The sequence below is a fragment of the Uloborus diversus genome, chromosome 1 (assembly GCF_026930045.1).
Source record: "Uloborus diversus isolate 005 chromosome 1, Udiv.v.3.1, whole genome shotgun sequence".
In the NCBI taxonomy this organism is placed as follows: Eukaryota; Metazoa; Arthropoda; class Arachnida; order Araneae; family Uloboridae; genus Uloborus; species Uloborus diversus.
The window spans coordinates 65,324,619-65,352,210 of NC_072731.1; the positions used below are offsets into that span (position 1 = coordinate 65,324,619).

General features: G+C 36.6%; 1 protein-coding gene across 2 annotated transcripts in view; it reads right to left on the reverse strand.

Annotated features, from left to right (window-relative positions):
- The window catches only part of LOC129230110 (meteorin-like protein), a 246,092-nt gene that overhangs the window by 186,479 nt on the left and 32,021 nt on the right, over positions 1 to 27,592 (reverse strand). For both annotated transcript variants that reach the window (XM_054864517.1, XM_054864525.1), the window contains exon 2: positions 19,208 to 19,584. In XM_054864517.1, the coding sequence (XP_054720492.1) occupies positions 19,208 to 19,584 (377 nt within the window). The remainder of the gene's footprint in view (positions 1 to 19,207; positions 19,585 to 27,592) is intronic.

The following is a 27,592-nucleotide window of genomic DNA, read 5'->3' on the forward strand; positions in this document are numbered from 1 at the left end:
GTGTATGCTGGGAGAAAAGTCAGCAAAAAAAATTGACCTGGTTCCGCTATCAAACAACACAGTATCACGCAGAATTACTGATTTGGCAAGTAATGTGGAGAAAGAACTTGTGAATAGAATGAAAGAGAATAATTTTGCGATCCAGCTTGATGAGTCGACTGATGTAGCAAACGCTGCAATATTACTTGTCTATGTTAGGTATATTTTTAACGATACAATTAAAGAAGATGTACTATTTGCAAAACCTTTGAAAACCAACACAACTGGAGAAGCAATTTTCGAACTGGTCAACAGTTACTTTGAAGAAAATGGAATAGATTGGTCTTTGTGTGTGGGTGTGTGCAAGGATGGTGCAAAATCAATGACAGGAAAATTTGTTGGCTTTGTGGTGCGAGTAAAGAAGATCAACGAGAAAATTGAATGGACTCATTGCTGCATTCATAGACAAGCATTAGCATGTAAGCGTATTCCCGCAGAATTATCCGCTACTTTGAATGATGCGGTAAAAATTGTAAATTTCATAAAATCACGTGCCACAAACTGCTGTCTATTTCTCGCGCTTTGTGAGGAATTGGGAAGCCTTCATGTTACTTTACTTCTTCACACAGAAGTTAGATGGCTTTCCCGTGGCAAAATTTTGACACGCTTATTTGAATTGAAGTCAGAAGTCCAAGCATTTTTTGTTGATCATCCATTTCACTTGTCCACTTGCATATTCGATCCTCTTTGGATGCAAAGGCTTGCATATTTAGCTGACATCTTTTCAAAATTAAATGAATTAAATCTATCCGTGCAAGGTGCAGTTGTTAATATTTTCGTTGTATATGATAAAATTGAAGCTATGGTAAAAAAATTGAATTTCTGGATCCAATGCCTGGAAATGGGTGTTTTCTTGTTTCACTTCTCTTAGTAGTTTTTTATCAGAAAACTCAATGAAACTTGATGAAAGCGTTAAAAGAAATGTATGTGAACATCTGCAACATCTTGAACTAACTTTTGACGAGTATTTTCCTAATAGGCGTAACGTCCCTCTCTCAAACAACTGGATATGCAATCCTTTTGAAGGAAATCCATGCTTAGAGAACACCCTGACATTACCTGAAAAGGAAATGCTCATCGAGTTATCCTGTGATAATTCATTGAAAACTACCTTTAAAGAGCTCTCGTTAATTGACTTCTGGCTCAGTGTAAGAAATGACTATACCGTTTTGTCCAAAAAAGCAATTCGAATTTTATTACCATTTTGTACAACATATCTGTGCGAGAAAGGATTTTCCTCCTATACTTATCTCAAAGATAAATACCGAAGCATATTGAATGCAGAGCCTGATTTAAGACTCAAACTGTCAGACATTGAACCAAACTTTCAGTTTCTTTGTTCCGTCAAACAGCCACAAATATCGCATTAAGGATGTTTTCCCCAATTTAAAGTATGCTTAAAAAAATAGTTGGTTTATAAAACTTCGTGTTATAATTTTTCTTGTAGATGTAGTTTTAACTTTTTATTAATGTTTGCACTTAATGATATTACAATTATATTTTTGTTTATTGCAATAAAATGCTGCAAAAAATGGAAAGCAAACATGCTGTTTTTTTATTGTTTCTTACATGTTACTAATTTCAACATCAGGGGGTTCGCGAACTTTTTTGCCTGTTCCAAGGGGTTCGCAAAGAGAAAAAGGTTGGGAACCGCTGATTTAGAGCATTTAAAATATTTCATGTTGAATAAAAGTGTGTAGTTAAGGAATTCTTTTTAAGCAGTTTGAGGGGTGTTTATAAGTGTCTAAAACAATTTGGTATGCTTTAAAAAAATGTTTTACATATATTTTTCCACAACGCGAAATTTCAACTTGCGCGAGGAGCCTTGGAACGCATCTTTCGCGTAAGTCGGGACTCGACTGTACAGTCAATCCCGCTTAATGGAATAGCCAATTTGCCAAGAAAAAAATTCTAATAAGTGGGATATTCCATTATCCTGGATCAAAGTGACATGTTACAACGATTTGGTACATTGAAAGGTTAAGCGGGATATTTTTTTTAAACTGATATTCCAGTAAGCGGACTTGACTGCATACAGGATCCGGCATTATTATTAACTACTCGTATTTGAGAGGGCGCTGTATAAGTTGTGGTGCTGGGGGGGGGGGAGATACTGTGGCGGGTAGTGGTTACCAGACAGCAGTATGTGTGCATTTGTAGTAGTAGCAATGGCATAGCGCGATAAACATCGTCATGTGTTGTTGAGGAAAAGGGCCGACGAGAGCCCATGTCATCCTGGTCGGAAACTAGGGACTCGTCTTGAGGAGACCCGGCTCGAAATCGGAGTAGAAGTTTGACAAGTCTTACGGGGGAAAAGGGGGCGCAACCAAATTGACAAGGGGCCCGCCTTGGCTCTCGGCGGCCCTGGTGGAGGAGAATAATAAAAATGGTGGGTTTTTGAATACGACTCAGCAAGAGTTTCACATTCAGTTCCAACTTGGCTGACATGAGTCTGTTTCGACTTGAAAAACTATTCACGTTGTAAAAAACACTGTAAAGGAGTTTTCTTGCTTTCCTATCAGAAAATTGCTGACCAGCTGTCTGTCTTTGTGCTAACACTTTGGAGATTCTTGGATGGAGGCTTTTACGAGTGTTACATTTTGCAACGAAAAAATCGAAAGAAGTTGCAAAACGAATAAACGTTGCGGTCACTGGTTCAGCCAGAATTGACCTTTGGGGAAGAGTCATAAATCTCTATATGCATGAAAAACATTATTCAAGGATTGGTAATATTACTCAAAACCAAAGATTCTGAACCTGAAGGGAGCTCGATCCCTCACCACCCCTCCCCCTACCCTTGTTGCGCCCCTGGTTGCAACTATTAAGCAGAAAGGAATTATTTGACACACTAATATGTTTTTCTAAAAAGGGATTTAGGGAAGAAAAAACATAAAACCCTCCCTTTGCGAAATCCTAGGTACAGGTTATGCTTGGATAAACTCAATAATTACGTATGGTATTTGTGCATGGGGAGGTGATTATGAAACAAATATTACCAATTTAAATAGAACTTATGCAAAAATTTTGAAAATAACTTGTGGATCTAAACAAGAACTTAATAAAAACGATACTATTTTACAAGAGTCAGAGAAAATCTATAATATCAGAGAAATATATGCACAGAGAATATTGTATACATAACATTTTTTACCTAACAACAATATAACAACGAATACAACATACAACGAATTTCAGGTAAACAATATAAAGTTATAAAACCAAATAAAACGATTATTAAAAAGCAATTCTTTTACTTGGCACCGCGGCTGTTTAATGAACTATCAATACATTCTATCAGAACATTCTATCAATAATTATGATAAAATATACTGACTTGCCAACCGGGAGGGGGGATTTTGTATTGTATTTTTATACTATAAAATGTTTCAATGCGAGTTATTGTGTTTTTTTTTCTGGAGTTAAACAGTTGAATTATTGTTCTGTGTGAAATATTTATTACTTGTGTAAAATTAATTTGTAAATATTACTGTTTAATACATATTTGTGTTTGTACTCCATACTAAACCAGTTAAATAACACTGCGGACAGTGCCTTTGGCGCTCTTTAGTGTTGAATTTACTACTAACTCATGTTGAACAACTATAGTCAAGATTTTCTTAATGTTTTGTTATGACGTTTGTAATTTATGCTTTATAATTTGTATGTTTTAACTTTACTTTATTTATTTTGCTTACTGTTTATGTAGGTCCGCTCCTCCTTGTCACAATTTCATGTCCCCCCCTCCTTCATAGCAGGACAGCATTTGTGGACGACCCCATACACTGCTTTCGTTCAGAACTTAGTTCTACGCAAAACATCATCATACAAAAATAACTTGAATATAACTGTAATCATACAAAATGCAAAAGAAAAGCTCGAAACGTTAATTTAATGCCACAACTCTAGTTCACGCGATACTAAAGAGCTTTTTTCACGCTTGAGTGACAAAGCATGAAAGAGACGAAGCAAAGCAAACATATAGCATAGCAAAATATTTAGACATTAGGTAACTATGTTTCATCCATTTTACAGGATTAATGTAAATTAAAGTGAGCTTGATAATGTTTAAGTATATTTAGTTATAGTTACGTACTTTTCTTTTGTTTTAAAATCATGCTGAATGATCAACTCTCATACTCATAATGAAAGAAAAGCTCAACGAAACGGCTCTTTTTTTTTTTTTTTTTGTAATTATTAATAACTGGATTTTTTCGGATAGTATGAATTACCGGACACGAATACCTGAATTTTAATAAAGGCGTAATTTGCGTGGGAGCTTACGGGCAGTCAGATCATGCAATTTTTTCCCAGTGTAATTTTGGCCCATTAAGCAGAATTCAGGCTAATTTTAGGTTATATAAATTTTGAAAAAACAATGGCACTACAATATACTAATCCTTGCTGCTTTTTTTTTTTTTTTTTTTTGCTTGTCAGCCCTTATTTACTTACTTCAAACAAATGAGTAGTTATAAGTTGTATACCCTGCATGAATAGTGTCATTCAATAAACAATGAAAAAATTCCTAAAATATTTATGCAAATTGTTGATTACAAACTGCTCCTTGTGCTATGGAGTTGTATTTTGTGAAAAGGTATTGATTTTTTTTGTGCAAATTTGACAAACTATTCACGTTTCCCTTAAATTGAAGTGCTATCAATTTTCTGAGCAACTTCATGTCAAGTCATCCGAACATAACATCCAAATTCTTCGATTCAAAAGACGCCTCTTTTTAAACTGAGGTAGACAAAATTGATCTCACTCAGTTTTTTCCACTGAGTCAACAGTTCTTTATTTGATGAGCTCATCCATTTTTCTGGATGACTGTGCTTTTATAACGTAATTAATACATGTCGCTTTCAAAGATGGAATGTCATATCCTACGTAAGAGGGTGGTCTTGGGTTTACCTCTTTCAGCCGCCTTAGCCAGAGACTTCAGCGCCCCCACATTTTATTCGAAATGCGCATAAAGGTTTTCGAAATTAAATTAAACTGGCAGACGAAATACCACAAAATATGCTTCTGACTGATTTTTTCAGTTTATTTCGTTTAATGCTGGTTGGAAGGTGTTACCGTTTTAATATTAAAATAATCTTCGCATAATTATTTAATGAAATATCTTTAAGCATTTTTTTCGCCTATACATTCCCTTCTGTTTCTATCAATCACGCAAAAATAACTTCGGCTGCAAATCAATTTAAAAATAAAGGTTCTCCGGCTATCCTGGCTTCATTTCGAATTTTTTGTAAGATAGAAACCGGACACTTTCAGACAAGGAAAAAAAAAATCGACGAAAAAAAAAAGTGTTTTCCAAAGTACGTGAAAAACTTTTAAACTTCATAATGCAAATAAAAACATCTAAATTCACTCCCATTATGTGGGTGTTTTAAGCTTTCATGTGAAGAGGAAAAAAGAAATAAATAAACGAAAAATGTGAGGGTGTTGTCAAAAGCGTCTGCTTTCAAACTCTGACAAATAGTTGTTGAAGAAGAAAAATGGGAAAAAAAGGAAGAGCACAACTCAACGCACGAAGTGCGCCAGCAACAAAGATAAGCAGTCATTTGAGAGACAGGACAATGACAGGCGAGACCTCGCATTTTGGTAGGAAAGAATCATCCTAAAAAAGGAAGGGAATTTAGCGCACGCAGTTGTTTAAAGCTTAAAACGCCCAGTTTTTAAACAAAAGGTATAATCATAAGGATGAGTTAGATGCCTTGGAAAATGGGTGGAATTTAGAATTATTCTTCCATTTAAATATTAGAAACGAATAGGCAATGTTATTGCATTAACAGCAGGTACGGATACAGAAAACCACTTTTTGGGGGGAGGGGGCATTCTTCCCTGCCCTAAATGAACCTACGGTTTTGTGTACGACGAAAACTTTAAAATACTTGTAAGTCAATAAAAAGCACGAAATTGGTCAGGAATAAGGCACCTAAATGGGGATGAACTTTGCAAATTAATTTTATAAGCAATGAAACGAAGTGGTAGTTCAGACATTTACTTTCAAAATACACTCTATAACAAAAAAAAAAAAAAAAAAAAAAAAAATCGACGCACCAAGAAGGAGTCATCCGATTGAGACAACAACTCGTGGATAGGAACACAATGCACAGAATAGTAAATGATTAAATTCTCAAAATTATTGAATAATTTAGTCAGAGTTACAGTAACAAGTTCAATAAGGTATTGACCCGCCTCTAGCCTGCCTGGATACAAACTGAAGTACGACGTGGCAAACACCGATAAAGCTCACGGAGAGTGTCCTGCGGTATTTCCGGGCCAAATTCGCTCCAATTGTCGGACGAGGTTATCAACATTCCTTGCCAGATGCAATCGCCATCCCACCATACCCCAGACATGCTCGATGGGAGAGAGATCTGGCGATCTGGCTTGCCATGGAAGAGTTTGACAAGCGAACAGACAGTTCATAGCGACACGGGCCGTATGTTATCTGGCGTTGTCATGCAGAAAACCAGCCGAGGTTACTGCAAAAGAAACAGCAGCAAAACAGGTCTTAGAATGTCGTCGACGTACCACTGTGCAGTAATTGTACCTCTAATTACGACCAAAGGGGTCCAGTTATCAAAAGAAATGGCACCCCAGACCATAATGCCCTGTTGAGGGCCAGTGTGGCGTGCAAAAGTGAAACCAGGATCCCCACTCTGCCCTGGGTGTCTCCAAACACGGCTTCGATGATCATCATGACACAGTTGAAAGCGGGATTCGTCGCTGAAGACTATACTTCCCCAGTCGGCACCATTCCAACCTGATCGAGCCATGCACCACTGTAATCTGGCTCGGCATTGTGTAGGCATCAGTGGCAGGTGGCTCAACGGTCGGCGCGAGCGTAGATTTCGATGTGTCCCAACCGTCTGTAAATGGTCATGATAGACACTGGTGTTTGAGTTGAGTGTCTGATGGTTCATAGAGATGAAGAAAGCGCTGTGACAGCTGATCAGACAATCACTCTGTCATCACGATCTGTTGTGACCCTAGGTCGACCGCTACCATCCTGACGCTGAACTCTGCCATTATCTACCCATCCTTGCCAGCATCTTCGAATCGCCGTATCACTTCGACTCAAATGACGAGCGATTCTCCGATTTGACCAACCGGCCTCTTTCAATCCAATGATACGACCTCTTTTAAACTCTGACAGTTGCTCACAATGAGCAAGAACCACGTGGCGAGGCATTGTTAAGTTGTTGAAAGGTAATTTGAATCGAAATCAAACCCAAAGTTTTAACAACTGTTGAAGAACTGCTCTTTATATACATCTGCTGGATGTGCAGTTTCAATGCGCTGGAGATCAAACTATTCATTCATTGGGCACTAAATTTTAATCATTTGCATATCTGATCAAAACATTCATGTATACAAAATTTCAAAGCAGTCGGATGATTGCTTCTTGGTGCGTCGATTTTTTTTTTTTTTTTGTTATAGAGTATAATTAATGAATTGAAAAGCTACTGTTTTCGTTTACATTTTATGCATAAAGTTTTTGAACATAATGTGGACGGATACTGTTGTCGACGTTTTTTTTTGGGGGGGGGGGGCATGACCCCCATGACCCATTTATTGTATCCGCCACTGGTTTAAAGAACAACTTACGAGACCTGTATTCTTGTGCAAGAAAGTATTGGACATAGAATTTTACATCATGCTGCCTCTTTCCCTTTTACATGCTCAGCTTTTATTGTTTTAGAAAGCTTTTAAAAATGTTATTTATAAATAAAACATTCACTGTTTTTATTTCTTTTTAGGTAAAACAAATTCCTCCATTGCATCGATTCCGAAACAGTAAATAATGTACGAACAAATTCCGTAAAAAAATAATTCTAGTGAAGTTTCTTTTGGTCCTATGAGTAATAGTTATCACTTATCTAAGTAAAATTTGGAAAAGTCAGTTTTCGGTACCTGATTTTTCTGTTTTAGCACAAACGATCTCCAGAAAAGGAAAAAAAAAAAAAAAATCCTTGATTGCATTTTGAAAAACGTCATGTTTGATTGATTGTATAAGACTTACCTAAATATTACATTATAACTAAAAGATAATTATAATGATAATACAACGTAGTTATAACCAGGGCTGCGGAGTCGGAGTCGGTATCAAACAACGGTTCTTAAATGTTTATCTACTATACTACTATACCAGGAACAATAATATATGGGTATTGGTGTAGCAAGCGATTTATAGCTCTGTTATCTAGTTACTCAATAGATGGCGCATACAATAAGATTTTTTTTTTAACTATCAATGCTGATAACGGTGATACATGAAAACTTGAAGGTTTTGCAGCAACCGTAAGTATTTTACATTTTTACAAGCTCATAAAAAATAAAAAAAATATATTGAACTGATCCTGTTCATCTTTTTTTCTTTTTTTTTTTTGCAGCCATATTTTCATGTAGTTCTAGTAGAATGAATATGAATTAGAAAGATTTATATTCTAGTGGTTATTAGAAAATTTTCTATTATTATCTGAGTTCTCTGCATTGTGTCATTCTTAAATATATATATATATATATATATATGATTTCCGCTACAACGCAACCATAAATACTAATGCAAGTATCACATTTCTTTTAAAATATGCTTGATGCTTCCTCTATTGTATAAAATATGCTTGAAGTCTATCTACAATTTTAATAGTCAGCGCACGTACAAAGGCCAGGGATTTCGCTTGTGTATAAAGGACCGCATGGAGCGCTCCACTCAACGCCTCTCATTGGTGGAGATGCTTGCTTCTATTTATCAAGCTCGCATTTTCCCTCCCAGAGGCAGCCTCCCGCTTTTTCTAAGATTCCGGGAAAAGTAATGATTCTCACCCTCGCATTATGTAGACGAGCGATTAAAGCGTTGAGGAAAAAATGGTTGGGTGTTTTCCAGAGATGGGGCGACTTATCATTGCTTGAAAATTTCAAGGATTCTATCAGCCCAAAAGAAAAGTGATGCAACTCGACTTCACGTCTCATTCTCCTTATGCATCATCAAATTTAGGTATGTTTCACTACAACATTGGTAGACCACTGACAGCGCGTTGTGTCACTTAGCCGCGATCACAGATTTCTAGCCATCTTTTTTTTTCTTCTACATTCTGGAAAACGTTGTGGCACTTACTTTCTTAACGGCTGAACGATTTTATTCGCAGTTGCAGAGCTTCAATACGCCCCCTTAGGGTGATGTAAGAAATTAGCTAAGAGATAAATAAAACATTCCTATTTTGCACGGACAAACCAGATGTTTCATTGGACAAGTCGTATCCTACGTCAGTGGATCGGTCGAGGCTTTACTTCTTTCAACAGCTATTAGACAGAGACAGCGCCTCCCACAGTTTATTTGAATTAGTAGGGGGCTCTGCCCCCTGTTTGACGCTCACCAACCCCCGAAGATTGCTTCGCAATCTTATTTGATTCGCAAAAATTTAAATCGTCAATTGGAAAGAAACAGTTTAAAAACGCATTATGAGCTTCCTTCGGAACAAAAAGCACCCCTTCCCCGAGTTTCAAAATAATTTGTACCAACTTGCAAAGCGATAAGGGATATAAGGTTCCGCATCATTGCAAAACTGCGGTTGTGTACGTTTGAAAAGTCCCTTTCATTTTCGTGGTCTTTAGTAATATATTTTGCTCTTAACTCGGGCTTGAATTGAGTAAAACGCAAATTACTCTCGCTGTATTTAAGTTAGAGCATTGAAACAACTTGCGTAGAACGCGGAAAATTCTACCTTTTCCAACGATACTAGTAAGTCGTCCGTCATGGTATGACGGGTGAAAATTTGCTTCTATGTACATTTGAACGCAGCGATTGCCTGTTTGGTGATATTTTGTTAGTTTTAAGTTAAATTTGGCAGTGTAACCCTAACTCCGATTAAACATTAACTCCAGTAGATAGCAGTCATTGTTGACCATTTTTAAGTTTCTTTATTCTCCTAAAATGACGGTCTTACCAGTAAAACAGTTAAGTCACCGGATCGAGTTCAGCCTTATCACGATAAAGCATTTCCCTGCATGTTAAACGCTATTCGCAACTCCAACAAACTATAGGGGGCAGGGGCGGCATCTCAGCATTTCATTTGGGGGGTCTAGTTTCTTAAATATGTATTACCACAATGCGGTACCAAACACACATTAGCTAACGGGAAGTGGTCATAAAATTGATTTAATATGAATGAAAATTAGTGTTTAGAAACAATTAAAATTTTGATTCATTTTCTAATAAGTAATCATACAAAAAATCTCGATACTAAAAGTTTTATACCTTTTGGAAAAGTTTTAATGCATGATTTTTGGAATTCGGAAGAGCAGGGAATCGTGTTACTAATCTATTGGTGCCTAGTGTTGTGCTGTTTTATCTTGTCAGTACAGCTAAATAGAAAACTTTTTTTTTTTTGCCCATTGTGCTTCGAAAATAATTCTCTAACCTCCTGAGACATAAATAAATATTTCTCTACTAGCTGAGCTGATTGGAATAGTTAAAAAATAATTGAAGTAACAAAGTTTTGTATGAAAACACATTTTATATCTTGCTCTTCTAAATAAATCACCCAGGCATCTTCAAAAATTGAGAGGAGCTTAAATTTTCATCATTGAATAATTTCTTCATTTCGACGCTCCCAACTTCAATGAAATGTCATCTGCCTCCAGAACTGTTATTCACTATTCCAGACTGATGATTCCATAACAAGGACGAAACTGCAGTCTCTGGATGTGAACCGGTCTGTCAGTATATTGCTTGTATATTTTGTGCCTCATGCTAAAAATTTTACTCATAATTGAAACATTTTATTTTTTGTTTTCAAAATCCAATAGAGATAATATAGAGCCAACCATATAGAAAAATAATTATCATCAAATCTTGTGTTAATTTCATTCGAAACTGAATATATTACGTCATACAAAATATTAAAAAATCAATGTTTGACTTCACATCATCATGTGGATTTTTGTCACTTTTTTTTGGCTCGGAGGAAAAAATTTTTTGAACAGTCGTTTCACACTTGATTGAAATATACATGTATATAAAATCTATTTTCAGTTTTAATTGTAGATTGAACTGTGGCTTGAATAGTCCGAAAATTAAGGGTAGCGGATTGACGATGGTTTGATGTAAAGTATTTTTCAAAAACTTTCCTCAATGCAAACAAATTGAACAAAAATTCAAAGGAATTCATACATGCTAAAGGGCATGAGCGTTTTCACCATTGAAAGAATCGTTTAGCAATACTTCTTTCAGTTGTCAAATCACTGCTTTAAAGTTATAGAGAAATGTTTTTATGGTTTTAACTCTCTTGGAGACCCTCTTGTGTCACTTCGAGATTGCATAAATATAGAGCCCCATAAAATATATTCGTTGATATGTTTTTTTTTTCAAATTCAATAATCACATGCATTTTTAAGAAATTTCTATGAAAGCATATAATGCATTGAGCAGCTGAAACGTGTTTCTATCAGAAGAAAGCGATGAACACTCATCAAATAAATATACACTTAAAAAATGAGAGTAAAAGTGAATGTAAAATATCAAGGGAATTTCCTTGTGAAAATCATACAGCCACACCACTTTGCACGGGCATCTCATATTGGTCATACCATTATTACACTGGGCACACAAGTATGAAATATTTAGCCTATATGAGGAAATGTCTTCTTTAGTTAAAATAAGCCATGGTTCACTATCAGTTTTCTATGTTCTGAAAAGGCCGGAAAATACTTCAAGAATTTCTAAGTAATCAGCCAAATAACGAAAAACACTTTTTCTAGTCTGGGAATGTGTCGAGTTTCATCAAATAATTACTGAGAACCAACAAGATTTTTTTTATGAACATTGATTTTCGACTGACATAAATTGAATTCACCCATTTTCTATCATTCTGCTCAAAAAATTTGGGGGTGCGACCGCCCCCTCTTGACCCCCCTATTTGCCGCCCCTGATAGGGGGCACTGAAGTCACTGTCTAATGGCGGACTTAAAAACTAAAACAAACGCACATGGTAACGAAGAAAATGCTAAAAGTGTTGTGATTTTTGTTCGTACGTATGATTTTTTCGCTTTATCCTTTTTAAATTAATTTTCAAAGTCTTGTGGATATTCTGGCCCACGTAGAAAGAAATGAGAATTCAAGAAGCGTTACTAAACGTCAAAGACTAATGCAAACTACGTAGTTCGTAGTTCTAAGCAGCTATTTCCACGATGTTGAATTCGATATTTATCTATTCTTGATAAAACTAAATAATAATTGTGGCCTGACAAGAATAACAATTAATGCTAGAAAATTCAATATGACATTACAAATTGTTATCGAAAGAAGATGATACTTTTTTGCCTTGCTTGGCTAGAGCTTATTGTTTTCCATTTGTAGCTGAGTTATTTCTCTCGAATTCCCGAATCGGTTAATTTAAAAATTTTCTGTTTTGATTTTTCTAATTTCTGAGTTACGATTTAATTGTGTCATGTTATGCAAATCATCAATAAAATTCTCACGGATATATGGTGGTAGTTTTCTTTTCAGTTGATTGACCATTATTTATTTTCACTAATCGAATTCTGTAATCTTACTACCATTTTATTCCACTCATGAAAAAAATTAAAAATGGTTTAATTAAAAACGCGAAATCTCGCAAAGGCTACTTTGCTCGCATTATACTAAAACTATAACCCTAAACAAATTTGGCGAAACCTTTCAGCTGAGAATAAAAGGAATAAAGTAAATTCTTTCTCGGTTATTCATTTTGTTCTACGATAATATATTCAAGAAAATATTTTGCATACTGTCCATTCCAACTAAATGCTGCTGTAAAATATGGTAAGTTTAATTAATTTAAGATTAAAAAAAAACCCATATTCTTACAAATTCATACAAAACAATAAAATTTTTTACCTTGTATAACGTTATCCAAGTTTGTTAATCCAGAATTTTCGCTTTCACCAATTATTAAGGAAATAATGAAAACTAACATTATTTTGAGAAGCTCGAGAATACTACTAAGGGACGAATTAATTCCTGTAGCTGAAAGCAAACTAAGACACATCGATTGCGTTAATTCGGAACTCCAGCGCTCGAATACGCTACCTTGCGGTGATTTACAAAACTGCAAATGAAACTAAAACATTGCCACGTTGCGTTCCATGTGTGTCTGTTGACGTAAACACAGGCAGCTTGTTCTGAGTATTTATTAACGCAATCGATGTGTCTTAGTTTGCTTTCAGCTACAGAAATTAATTCGTCCCTTAGTAGTATTCTCGAGCTTCTCAAAATAATGTTAGTTTTCCTTATTTCTTTCAAAAAGTATTAAATGGTGGAAGCGTAAACAAGAAAACTCTGGATTAACAAAATTGGATAACGTTATACCAGGTAAAATTTTTTATTGTTTTGTATGAATTTGTAAGAATATGAGTTTTTTTTAATCTTAAATTAATTTAACTAATCATATTTTACAGCAGCATTTAGTTGGAATGGACAGTATGCAAAATATTTTCTTGAATTTATTATCGTAGAACAAAATGAAAAATGATTAACCGAGAAAGAATTTACTTTATTCCTTTTATTCTCAGCTGAAAGGTTTCGCCAAATTTGTTTAGGGTTATAGTTTTAGTATTGTGCGAGCAAAGTAGCCTTGGCGAGATTCCGCGTTTTTAGTTAAACCATTTTTAATTTTTTTCATGAGTGGAATAAAATGATAGTAAGATTACAGAATTCGATAAGTAAAAAGAAATAATGGTCAATCAACTGAAAAGAAAACTACCACAATATATAAACTGTGAGTACACATTTTATTTATTTTGTTCTGAGTGAATTTGAATAAATATCAGTTTTTCAATTCGATGAAAAAAAAACGAACTTAACAACATTGACTGGACACTTTTCCTTAACCTAATTCCACATAAATGATTTAAATAACCTTTGTTACTACAGTATCCTACTGAAATGGACAGTATGCAAATAAATTTTCTTGAAAATATTTATCGCAGAACAGATTGAAAAATCCAGAAAGAACGTTAAGAATTTGAACAATAAAAAATAAAAGTTCGCCAAAAATCTGTTTATAGGGTTATGGTTTTAAAATTGTGTGAAAGAATAATGTATCTTGACAAGATTTCGCATATCAGGTAAATCATTTCCATGACGAATGAATTAAATGCATGATTTCTTTGGATATCCAATCATATAGTCATAGAAATGAATTATCTAGTGTTAAACGTTACTCTTGACAGTCTGCCACGTATGTGCACTATGTGACAAAAATGTCAACAAATGCCGGAAATGTCACGAAACTGAACTTAATATGTACTAATGTATAGAAAAAACGGTACAAAATGAAAATGCCGTTCGAAGCGAACCAAAAATTTATGAATTCCGAATTCAACATCGCGAAAATGGCTGCTTCAGAACAACTTACTGTGTGTTCTGCATTAATTGTTTACTTTCGTAATACTTTTTGGTTTCTAATCTCTTTCTATATGGGTCAGAATAACCAAAAGACTTTGAAAAATCTTTTCAAATGAATAAAGCGAAAAAATCATACATAACAACAAAAATCACAACACTTTTAGCATTTTCTTCGTTACCACATGCGTTTGTTTTAGTTTTTAAGTCGGCCATTAGACAGTGACTGCAGTGCCCCCTATAGTTCGTTGGAGTTGCGAATTAAAAAGTATTATCAAACCATCCGTGGCGTGAGTTTCAGTGTTGAAAACACGCGGGTTACTTTATCATCGGCTATTATTTATATGAGGATGTGCAAGTAGTTTTTCACCCCTTCAATAGGCAATTTAAGCAAATTTGAGCGTAAAAAATTAATTACAGACAAACTAATTTGAATTTTAAGAAACAAAACCCCCAGGTGCAAGCCACAGGGCTCGAAGTAATTTCGTACAAAATTTCAAAGCTGTAGGTGCAGGTGCTATGTGGTCTCAGGGACGCAGGTCCGCCATAGACTTCCTTTCAAAATTTTCTTTGACCTTACATTTTTTTAATATGAAGAGATATTTGAATCCGGTTGCGGGTTCGAGGAAAAAAGTAGTTATAATGAGAAATGTGCATATTATTGTGAAAGTCCAAAATTTCAAAATAAAATTTAACAGTGCCAAATTCCGAATGACCGGTGAAGGATTTCTTATTTAATAGCGATACAGCTCCATAACTAACAATATGGGGAAGGCAGCTGCAAAACTACTATACGTCACGTAATTAAACTCTCGGGATGTTTCTGTCCTTTAAAACTAAATTTAGAGCTTGAGGTTTGTGGGTCTGCGGTTTGCTAGAAGTACCTTAGATTTTTGATGATGGATGAGTGTGTCAAGTGACATAGTTCAAGAACTTTGACTGGCAATAGTTCGTAAACCGTAAGTATAAATAACACGTAGTATGCGAATATGGCTAGTCATAGTTCCCTTTGTCACTACAAATTCAAGTTTCTTGTTCTTAGCGTTATCCACAACGAAATTACACGGAGTTTAAAGTAGATTGAGTAGCTTCGAGAAAAGGTTGGTACGGCTGTGCTTTTCTGCTTTTGTTCGCGCTCATCCTGGCAAATTGTATGAAATCGTACAAGAATCAGGAAATTCGTTCTGATTTTAAATTAGCACCAAATACAGGGGTGCCCACCTAGGGGGAAGGGAGGGAGGGTTCATGGCGCAGACTGCGCCATTGCAATTTTTAAGGAGGAGGGTGTTTTGGGGGGTATTTTTCTCATTTTTTGGGGTATCTTCTTGATATTTTGGGAGGGGGGTGCGCTATTGCTGTTGGGGGGGGGGGGAGCACTCCAGCCAAATATACCTTAGTAAACTTGTGCATTGAAAAACATAATACTACATGAATTCTTCATGTTTAAGAGATCATTACCGCTATTTTCTGTCGTTAGCGCGAAATATAAAAACTTGCGCATTTTTATGCAGTTGCCTAAAATTCTCAAATGTTCCGTTTTGTGGGAAAAATACAGAGAGGAAAATTTTCGCAAAATGAACGGACGATGACAGCGCAATGAAGAACAGGCAAGACTTTCCTCGGCGCTGTCTGCCCGCGCGAAAAAAAAAGGCACAACACCGCGGCACACGATAGGAGTAGGCGTACTTTACGGGTTTGTGTCGTGACCTCTGACACGAGGCCTCACGAACGCGCGCTCGTGACGTAATCGACCCGAGGCCTGGGAACCTGGCGGAGAGGTCAGAACCTCCGTTTTTGAAGAAGGGAAAAGCGAAACGACAGGTTTTAGAAAGATAAAAAGTGGGGACGACTCTTCATTATTATTATGTTTTCTCTACTCACATAATATCTCTGCTCTCCCCTTCCTCCCCCTCCCAAGCTCGCTTTTTTTAAAAAAAATGGTTACCCTCCAGGCTTTTTTCAGACGGAAGAACTTGCGGAAAATCTTGATAATACGCTGATGCTTTCGAAAGATAAGTGCTTTTTGTTCCAAGCATATATTTGGATGTGGGGGAATAAAAAATGGGAGTTTTTCTCCTTTGTATTTTTGCATTTATTTATTTTTTTTGGGCGACTTCAACTACACAGAACTGACAACTTTTTTTTCTTTTCGAAATCTTTAGTGGAAGAATGCTTTTGAAAGACAGAGGGAGTTTCTTAAAAATAATAGTGATTCTTCACTTTCTGGAAAAAAGGCTAAAGCTATCATTTTTTGCTTTTGCATGAATCTATTACAGTTGTAAATACTAATTGCCTTCCAATCTGCGAAAAAAGCATACTGGTGCCTGGGGAAGGGGAGAAAAGCAACAAACGTTAAGCAAATACTCCTGCATTTACGAGCACACTAGGACAACGACATACGCCTTTAAAAAAATAAGTTAATTTGTTACCGGTATAAGAATGTTACTGTGCCTCTGCTCCTCAACTTTTGGGTATCACTGCTAATGCTTCCTCTTTTCGATGCAGGGGCCTATTTGTAAATATTCCAGCACCAGAACGCCAATGAGAAATAGTCTGATTAAAGTCCTGGATCGTAGCTTAAAAGTAGCGAAACGTCCGCCATTTTGGGGGCTAAACACCCTTTTTGTCTTATGTCTGCAATAGTAAATTAGCGTGCTTTGCTTCTTAATTGTGATTTCTTATCAACACCATGTCAATTTACAGTCAAGAAGCAAAACGCACTACTTCATCATAGCAGACAGGAAGAGAGCGGCATTTATCCCCAAGATGGCGAACTAGGGCTTTAGTCCTGATTATAGAAGAATGTTTTATATCTATGGCCTCGACAGAGGCGCGGACGCAAGTGGGAAGCTATTTAGTTTAAAGTCATATTGCCGCTTCCAGTACTTCAAGTCAATATATAGGAGAAAGAACTTGTAAACCTTCACACTCCTCCTTTTAGGGAAATCTCTGATCGCGCCACTGAGTCGACGACGAAGGCAAGTTCTGTTAAGAGCCCAAGCTGATACATGTGACAATTCCTGTAAGCAACATAGACTAGGCTCCAAAGACGGCCGTAAAAATTCAGGATTGATTGCTTTTTTTTATTTAAAATCTAGCGGTACCCGCACGGCTTTGCCCGCAGTGGAAAATTAAAAGGTCATTTGGTTTGCCTGTATGTTTACAAATAATGGATGATAAGTTTCTCGCCAATTTGCTATGTTAATTTGCTCACTCATGTTATGGTAGTATGCTCGTCCACGTTACGGTAATTTGCTCCTTCACATTATGGTAATTTGCTCACCCATGTTATCATAATTTGTTCTGAAAAATATTCTTATAATTGGAATAAAAAAAGAACAAAATCTTATTTTCGAAAAATCGCTTCGAGGTGCACACCCTCATGCTACAAACAAATTTTATGCCAAATTTCATGAAAATCGGCTGAACGGTCTAGGCGCTATGCGCGTCAGAGATCCAGACATCCAGACTTTCAGCTTCATTCTTAGTAAAGATTGTAGGTCGAGTGATATGTAACGGGAGGGGAAGGGGGGTTAAAATGAAAATGAGAGCAAAAATCCATTTCATCAAGGCTTTTACGAACAAGAACTATGGTTTCCAATCCCGAATTCAATGTAAGTGTATGGGGGGAGGGGGCGCCAGGAATTTTCGCCCCTGGTGCCGTCAACTCTTCGGATAGCCCTGCTGATTTAGAATAGGAACTTGGAGGATCGTGTGACTACGACAGATTTAACATGAGCCAATCACCATTACTTAATACGCAGGGTCTTCGACCGGCCGGTTTCGAACCCGCGACTGTTCAGCCACGAGTTCGGCGCTTTGATGATCGGGTTACATCGGCCCGGGCTATGGTACACACTAAAGAAACAGAACAAATTAGTAGATGACAATAAACGGCTGTTTGATATCAAAAGTCACATTGCAGAGCACATGATCCTGAAATATTTCTCTTCATTTTAAGTACCGAAATAAAAGAATATAACTATATTTTGTTGAGCAATCACGATTGCTTATTGCTTTCATTTGACTGTCTTTGGCGTTGTGGTTCCTTTTTCAGCTTGGACCAGGCCTGCAGCACCACCGTCCACCGGCGGCGGCGCGGCTGGTCCTGAGCACTGTCCCCCGAAATCCACTTTTGCTGGGCGGTGGCGTCCGCGTCCATGTCCCACACACACGAACGCCTACACACACACACACACGAACGCCTACACACACACACACACGAACGCCTACACACACACACACACGAACACCTACATGCACACGCACGTACACAACACTCACTCACACACATGCATACATACACTTACGCACCCACGCACCCAGACACATGCGCCTACACAAACACACACGCTCGTGATTGCGAAAAACATAATTTGAATTCAAGATGCCAAAAATTCAAACTAATTTTTTTTAAATAATATTTGTGGTCTATAATTTTTGGCTCATTGTAAGCCTAATGGTGAATCAGGTTAACCTCCACACTTTAGAGCAGGAAGTAGTAAATGGAGGGAGCAGATCCAATCATTTGCTTGGCAAAAGCTGAGGCAAGGACCACAACTCACGTGACTCAACAACGACGAATGGTTGACACGTTTTGCGTGAAACTAGCGAAGGAAACCTGATTTCTTCCAACGCTTTGCTTTAAAATCTATCTCGTGACGTGGGGGTCTTTGCTTCGCGAAAGAAAGTCTTCACTCCCTCCATCTTATCTCTTCTCAATGGTCCACATGCATATTTGTGTCCGAACTTAGAAATGGTGGGAAACAAGCAAACACATACCTTCCATGTCATCAGCTAGGTTTTCTTGTGGGACTAAATCGTAGCTGAATTCCACTACGTCCTTTCTGAGTATATCAAGGGGCGGATCGGCCTCTATGTACAGCGCCACCTGACCTCTTCTGGACGTAAAGCATCGATGGTAGTCTTCAGGTTTGCCATCATCGGCTCGGTAGAGTGGGTAAAGCCGCTTCTCGCCCTCCAGGAACAACCTGGCTCCGGTAGAGTTCGCCGATACCCGGATGCAGCCCTGGAAATTGGTGAGACGCGGGCGCAGGAGGGCACGAAGGGCCCCACGAGGATAGTGCCACTTGATGTGGCCCCTGGTGCAGCGCAAGTAGAGGGGTTGGACGCCACGCGGTACACGATGGTGGAGGCCGCTAGAAGAGAACAAAAGTTGGTAAGCGTTTTAAAGATAGCTTTAGAATTCTAGAAATGTTTACAGAAAAGAAACAAATGAACACCTTTGTGTAGGCATGGGAGAGAAAAAAAAACGGATTTTTTTGAGGGGGGGGGGAGATTTCAAAAGGGTTTCCACCTAGAAAAATTAAAAAATGAGAAATTTTACAGAGTAAAATATTGCACTCAGAAATTTGTAATATTTACATTCATTATATATATATATAAATTATTTGCTTTTCATACTTATATAATAAAAGTATATATAAAATATAACTGTCAAAAAACTACTCTCTTGTTTTTTTTCTTCAAAAAATCAATTTTTTCAGAAAAAAAAACGACTCCTGCGCCCCGTTTTTCCCCTGTTGCCTAAGCATTTCCGGAAATTTTACACCTCTACCTTTGTGCAACAAAGTAACAAAAGAAAACACAACTCTATTGAGCCATTATACGAAAAACGGTCAATTTGTCCCTTACGTGATGACTCATATTCCATTAAAAATAATAATTAAAAGGGGGAAAACAAAATTTTGTCACTTAAGAAATCACTAACGTATGTGTAATTTCTTAAGCAAAAAATCTGTTCATTAACTTTTAAAATTATTACTCTTTAATGAAATGTATGAGCTGTTACATGTGGGACCATATGGCGGCTTTTTTTCGTGGAGAGGCCATTTTCATAATGTTTTTCAGCGGTGTAAATCATATTTCTCAACAAATGAGATTTGTTTCGTTTACATCGGAAGCTTAACTTTCAAAACCAGCAATTTGTTTCGTCATTGCTATATTAATAGGGCAAAAATATTAACTAAATCATACAGCAAATTATAAGGAGTTGGCAGATATCCTCGCATTTGACGCATGCAAACAAAATAAATTTTAAGTAACAAAATTATTTAATAAAAATATAACTATGCAAAAGGTACTTCTGTATCAAATGTAAAGATTAAAAAAATGTGCTAACTCTTGCTTAATAAAAATATTGAGATCCATCACAAAATGTTGTTGAAATTATAGAGCTTGACTGTGCCACACATGGCGATGGAATGCCATACAGCCCAAAGTAGCAACTGACTGCTAGTGGGGCATTCCAAGGTATTTTTGACATTTATGTAGAGTCCGTAACGTGACCTTTTTTGCCATAACTTTTTAATTTACAGTTTGATTTGCAAATTATTTTAATTTGAGCTGGTGTGTTGGTAGGAAAAGATCAAAATAAAATAATATGCTAATCAAACAGTAAATTAAAAAGTTATGGCAAAAAAGGTCATGTTACGGACTCTACATAAATGTCAAAAATACCTTGGAATGCCCCTAGTTTAAGCGTTCAGTTGTTAATTGTAACTGATTTGAATTCAGTACAATAAGTTGCTAATTTGCAACTGATCACAAATTTGCAACTGATCGCTAATTTGAGCTGTGTGGCATGGCTTTGTGTGTTCCAGCGTTATTTACAGAAACATTCGATTTATAAAGCATTCTAATTCGAATTGTATAATTGTTGTTAGCAAGAATTTGATTGAAAAAAAAGAAGACTTCCATTTGAGCTGGTTAATCGGAAGTCGACAGATCTTAATGCTCATTATGAAGTATGTAACCAATGTAATAAGATAAATATAGGGCATTAAAGGACAGTAATTTAACAATACAAATAAATAAATAAACTCTGAACGATTCGTTGCGAAGTCATAAATTATTAAAAAATACAATAAATAAAGAAGGGAGGAAAAAATGCAGAAAATGTTCTTAGAAAGTGTAATTTTGAACGAAAGAATTTTTTTTTTTTTGAAAACTAATTGAGTACACTGATGTACCCAGTTAGTGTTGGTAACGAATTTATTTTATTTAGGTAGGGAAAGGTCATATATTAGCTTATTATTAGTACATTAGGTCAGTTGGTAACGATTTTTTTTTTAAATAAAAGAATTCAAGTGTTTAACAAAATTAGTTTGCCTTCAACTTCGAATTTTATTTTTCATTAGGTCAGTTGGTAAAGATTTTTTTTAAAAATAAAAGAATTCAAATGTTCAACAAAATTAGTTTGCCTTCAACTTTGAATTTTATTTTTCATACTTTTCACGTATAAGAATGCATTCTGAGAGCTATTATCTCTGATGACGGGAAATCAGTTAACCGCAAAAATGCAAGGCGGAAAACCACAAAAAGGAAACGGCAAAAAGAAAGGGTTAAAAAAAAAAAAAAGATGTACATGGTACTATTACGTAATTAGTGTGCCGTATTTTAAAACTATGGGGTTCCTTACAGCACCCATGGATGTGATTTGCAGTATTCTCTCATGTCTATTGCACAATTGTCTATTTAACGTTCAATATGAATGTAACCGATTTTCTAGCTAAACAATTCCAAAAAAAAGAAAAAAAAAAAAAAGAAGAAAAAACCATTAAAATAATGAAAAAGTAGCAAAGATATAACTCTTAACTACATATTCCTCAGTGTTAACATACAAAACATTACTTTAAATCAGTGCGGGATCGATTTTTCCGAAGCGGGAAAAACTTAAGTTTTCAAACACTGACAAAACGCGCTTTCTTTTTTGACGTAGAACCCCGCGGCACACCTTGAAGGCAAAACTTTGGTATTAAGATTCAAGCTTTGCCTTCAATATACTAGTTGAACCGCACCATGACTGCAGACTCTCGCTGGCAACCTAAATTTACTTTATCAACTTATTTTTGGCACTCTCAGCTTCAATGCGATGCCATCCGCCCCCAGTTCGATTATTCACTATTCCAGACTGATGATACCATAACAAGGACGAAACTGCAGTCTCTGGATGGGATAATCGGGCTGCCGGTATACTGCATGCAGCTCTACTTTCCTTAAACCATCGTTTCTCAACTAGTGGTTCGCAAACCCCTGGGGTTCGCGAGATGTGCAAAGGGGGTTCGCGAAAATAATATTGTAACAGCAGAAATTTAATATGTTTGTTTGAGAGAAAGTCAAGTAAAGTCTGTTCAAGTGCTTTTAGTTCATAATTCATTCATTTGTCACTTGCACATTTGATACTCTTTGGATACAAATGTTAGCACACTTGCTGACATTCTATTTTGTAAATTTAAAGAATTAAGTCTGTCATTACAAGGTACGGTTTTTACCGTTTTCGTTGAGCATGATAAAATGAAGCCCGTGCTGAAAAAGTTCAACTTTTGAACTCAATGTATTTAAGTGGCAGCATTTAAATACTTCTGTTTTCTCCGTTTTATTGAAAAATTCGATCAAACTTGATGGAAACATTATTGGTTCTTTGTTCATTTCGGTTCCGTTTATAGCAATGTATCTTCCCCTCAAGCTCTTTTTTAATTTTTATTTGTAAAAGCACTTTTCTACTCATATGGTCAATTTTTTAAAAAAAAATATTTTTTTATTAATCAGTCGAAATGCCGCCCCCCTGGCTGCTGCGCCCCTGGCGAGAGCCACTTTTGCCAACCCCTTGTTACGCTACTGTGTACGATAAAGAAAGCACAATAAATAAAACAAAAACAGCTGAGTTTGTTTACAATTTTTCGACAAAAAAAAAAAAAAAAGAAAAGAAAGTGGTATTTGCTTTTTACTGCGAAAATACATGTTCCTGATTGCTAACAACTCGCGGACAATCGGCAGCTTACTGTACTTGATTTCCTATACAATCTCCTATACTATGAAGCTTGATCAAGTATGAATGCAGGGGATGGGTTCTTAAAGCGATCAAACATGACATAAAACTATTTCAGAGGTTTTCAATTTCGAGAAATTATTGTGGGAGAGCACCATCCCACACCCTCTATTTGTCTTCGAATATCCCACTTATGAACTCCTGTTACTATTTGCGTTGTCATATTTTATACTGAGAACATCTTTAAAATCAGAATTTTCAATCCTTCATCCATCGGAACTCAAGTTATCAGAACCAAAATCTAACAATTCGGATAAATAACAACATCAGAGAAAGAAAACTGAAAGTAGAAAAACTTGGTGCCTTACACACTATACTGATCTAAAATAAAACAGGGTGTTCTAAAATAGCGATCCATTTCCACCCACACAAATGTATTGCCAATACATTTGTGTTTTCGAGGAAATGTATCGATCAATACAGCATTGATTTCTTTCTTATCTGTTTGAAAAAAAGCTCTCCCAGTTTCTCCCGAGTGGTAAAACCCATGAAGAGGTGCAACAGCTGAACGCACATGCAAGGGCATAAAATTGAGCTTTTCGGCCTTTAATTTTGCAAAATTTCATATCACCCACCCCCTGAAAAATTTCTCCCTACGCCGTTCTGTGCGTTGACATGCAGGATTGACGTGTTGGTCGTGTACTAATTGAATTCCTAAGTATTTGTGTTGTTTGCTTCATTTATTAAACATGCTGATCATCATGAAAATGGATCGTCATTTTTGGAACACCCTCTAATAGAAAAAGAGAAGTTATATATTTAACAAGATAACAGATTTGTTCCGCCAATATTGTCGACGACAAGATAATGTCGCCGCGTTACTGAAGCACGGAATTTCACTCACATCCTTTGTCATTTCGCTCACGGTCATTTCCTGAAGAGCAGCGACGTCCGCATTAAACGAATCACATCACATCGAACGGCTCGTTTTGAATCAGTCGGCCCTCAATCTCATTCAATCAGGAAATACCCTCACGTTATAATACACTTATTGCTGTCATTTTTTCCCTTTTTTTTTCTGAGGGTTATCTTCGAAGCTCCAGCAACACGTCGAATAATATTTTTCCCCAACTTAAATTATTATTTAAGTCTGGAATGTGAATACATTCTCGTGAATTCATTTTAAAACAAATTGCCTTGATTAAATACAAAGAGGATCAAAATGAATGGTGAGGTTTCAAACGTATGTATTTGAAACTTCACTACAGTGAAAATGGCACAAAAAATTAAATTTCTTTTTCATACTTAAATCATTCCAAAGATATTAATGTGCCATCCACTTGTCGCCTTAACGTAACCACACCTGTACTCAATTCCCACCATACACGTTGTCTCAGGGGCAATTGTTGCAATGATTCAATTTTTCAGATAAACACAGTATCCTTTACATATCCCAACAAGAAAAAAATACACTGCGTTAGGCGTGGTGATCTAGCCAGGAGCAATCACACAGTGTTAAATTCCTTCCCTTTTGATCGCCATTTTGACCAACTGAATAATATAACAAGTGGGATGCATGCGATAACACGCTGAGACATCTTTACAACTCGCTCTTTCATTCAAACTCCACCAGAGAGAGGTAAGTCCAGTGTTTCCAAATCTTATGAAACCTCACCATTCTTTTTCCACTGTATACATTGCAGCTTATAAATTTTGAAAGAAAAAAAAAGAACTAGAAAGTTTATTTTATCAAGGCATTAACATAAAGCTCTGAAAACAAGAATCCGAAACGAAATTTTTGAGTACTAATGGGTGTAGCCGGGAGGGAAAACGATTAATTTCGTCCACGAACTGAAGGTGGAAGAAATTGGCAGGATTAAAAGAGGGTGTTTACAGCCGCCAATCTAATCTTTTCCCTTGACCTAGACTTAGAAAGAGATGGACTTCCTCCTCAAGAACAATTTATTATACAAGAAATTTTTTGTTTCGTCTTGCTTTTCCACAGGGAACCTTTATTACTAACAGAAACACTCCATAGCAAATCAAAATACAAACGTTTGAATATTTTTTTCTATATTCGGCAGCACCCACTTTGATACATTTGCCGTAGTTACATAAAATAAATTTCAAGGAATTATCCGTAAACTCCGGGTTACTCTTTGACGAAAGGATATCTTCTCACCTTGGACTTCAAATTACGAAGAAGGTAAAAGTTTGGTTTGGGCATGTTGTCTATGCCAGTCCTTTCGTGTTAGCATTTTTGTAATTTCTTCGTATTTGTTTGGTTGGAACATTTTATTCATGCCGATCTTTCTATGTTAGTATTTTTGTAGTTTTTTCGCATTTGTTTGCTAGTTAAACTTTGCCTGCCGGAGCAGTGCCGGATCGTTGATTTTGCAAGCAGCCGCCCTTATCCATCTCCCTTTAAGTTCTTATCACGAGTTTTAAAAAAAGGAAATAAATAAAATAACGAAATAAAGTAAAAAACACAGAAGGAGGGTGAATTTGCCAGCCGTCGCAAGAGCCCGGACCTGCTCCCCCCTCCCCTTAGATCCGGCACTGGGGCAGAGGTTCCTTTATGCTGTTTCCACTCCATATTGAGAGAGCTCTGGAATATGATCAGTGGTGTAGAGCAACAACAAAATTGAGAGTGGGCGAAAAAATTTTGCAAGGCTCCCCCCCCCCCCCCATCCCAGATCCGGCACTGGGGCAGAGGTTCCTATATACTGTTTCCACTCCATATTAAGAGAGCTCTGAAATATAAATATAGGATATCAGCAGAAAGCAGACGTCCACGTGATTGGTTTCGTTTGTGCAAGTATGTTTGATAATGATCGAATTGAAGTCACCACTATAATTTATGGTTTTGAAAAGTTTATTAAGGTTAAATTATTTGCTGAAATGTTAAAATCCTTTCGTAGCAATAAATAATAAATATTCAATATTTTCTTAAAACCCATAAAATGTTTATTTCCTGTATAAAAATCTCACAAAAGATAATAAATACAGACACATAAGTCAGCTGAGAATAACATCATTTGAGGCAGTGAGAAGCAAAAGGATGTAAGTTCAGATCCTGGGTATGCTTTCATTTAAAAAAAAAAAAATCTAAATCATGCTGTACAGCTGCACTTATTAGGGGTACTAGTACTATTTCTTTCCCCAAAGCTGAGGAGAGATGCTCTTATCATTTGTACTGGTTATCTCTAAATTTTTAATTTCGTCCATGCCTTTGCTTGTCACTGCCTCATTTAACGATTCACTCTTTTGTTTCACGAGAAAACATAATTTCTCGTGATAATGAGAACAAGCTTTGATCGATGATCATCGAAGGCCACTGCTTTCTCCTCTCAATCTAAAGTGTTGATTCGGTCAAATGTTGCCTTTTTTTTATTCCTGTCTTTTGAGAAAGAGACGATGGTATCTTCTGAATTAGTAACAAACATTTCAGTTTTTTAGACAGACAGATTATGTCTATTATAGCCGGGCATACTGGGGTAGGCGACCTGTGCCACTCCGTAGGGTGGCATATTTTAGGGGAGGTAAATTTCACAATGGAAGAATGTAAGGAAGCAAAAGAAAAAAAGAAAAACTCAAATTTGTTCCTCAGTTTTTTTTCCTCACAGCTCAAGTTGCAGCAATACGTGACAGTGCGCTCTACGATTTAAAATACATATACAACTCTCGATAACTCGAAGTCCCAAGAGACCTGCTAAAACGTTCGAGTTACTAGGTAGTTCGAGTTGTGGGAAGTTTCCACAACAGTCTCAAGAGTTTGGGACCCGATAAAAACTTTGAGATAAAGGAATATTCGAGTTATGAACTTCGAGTTGTGGAGATTCGACTGTATATAATTATTAAGACTTCAGGGCGGCAAAGCTACTAGAGCCGGCTCCGATTATAGCTACGAAACATACAGGAAGAATACCGTAGAATTAATGTTCACAGCGAACTAAGTACTTTTTGAGGCACTGTTTGGCCACCGATTAAATGGAAAGGCGAAAATCTGGTTTAAAGGCTGAAGCGGGCGCATATTTTAGTTTGTAGGAATGCCAGTTTGCCATTGCAAACGCGAGTTGGTCTCTTAAGCAGAGTCACTTTGAGCTAAATGAAAAACACTCTCTTCAAAATTTTTCCTCCCCCTCCCTTTATTCAGCTGGAATCGTTTTTACTTGTTGCTTGCCAATACCGTGGCAAACGTGGCCAGACAGTAGGAAGGTTTTCGAGATTAACGGCTTCAGTGAATAAACCTGGCTTATGTACTTGAGAATTAGGATGTGGCATGGTATCCAGAAGTATTTTGTTCTCAAAATATATGTTAAACTTGGACCGCCTGAGATTGTGTTAAGCTTCGAAATGGCAAGTTTTCACAAAGT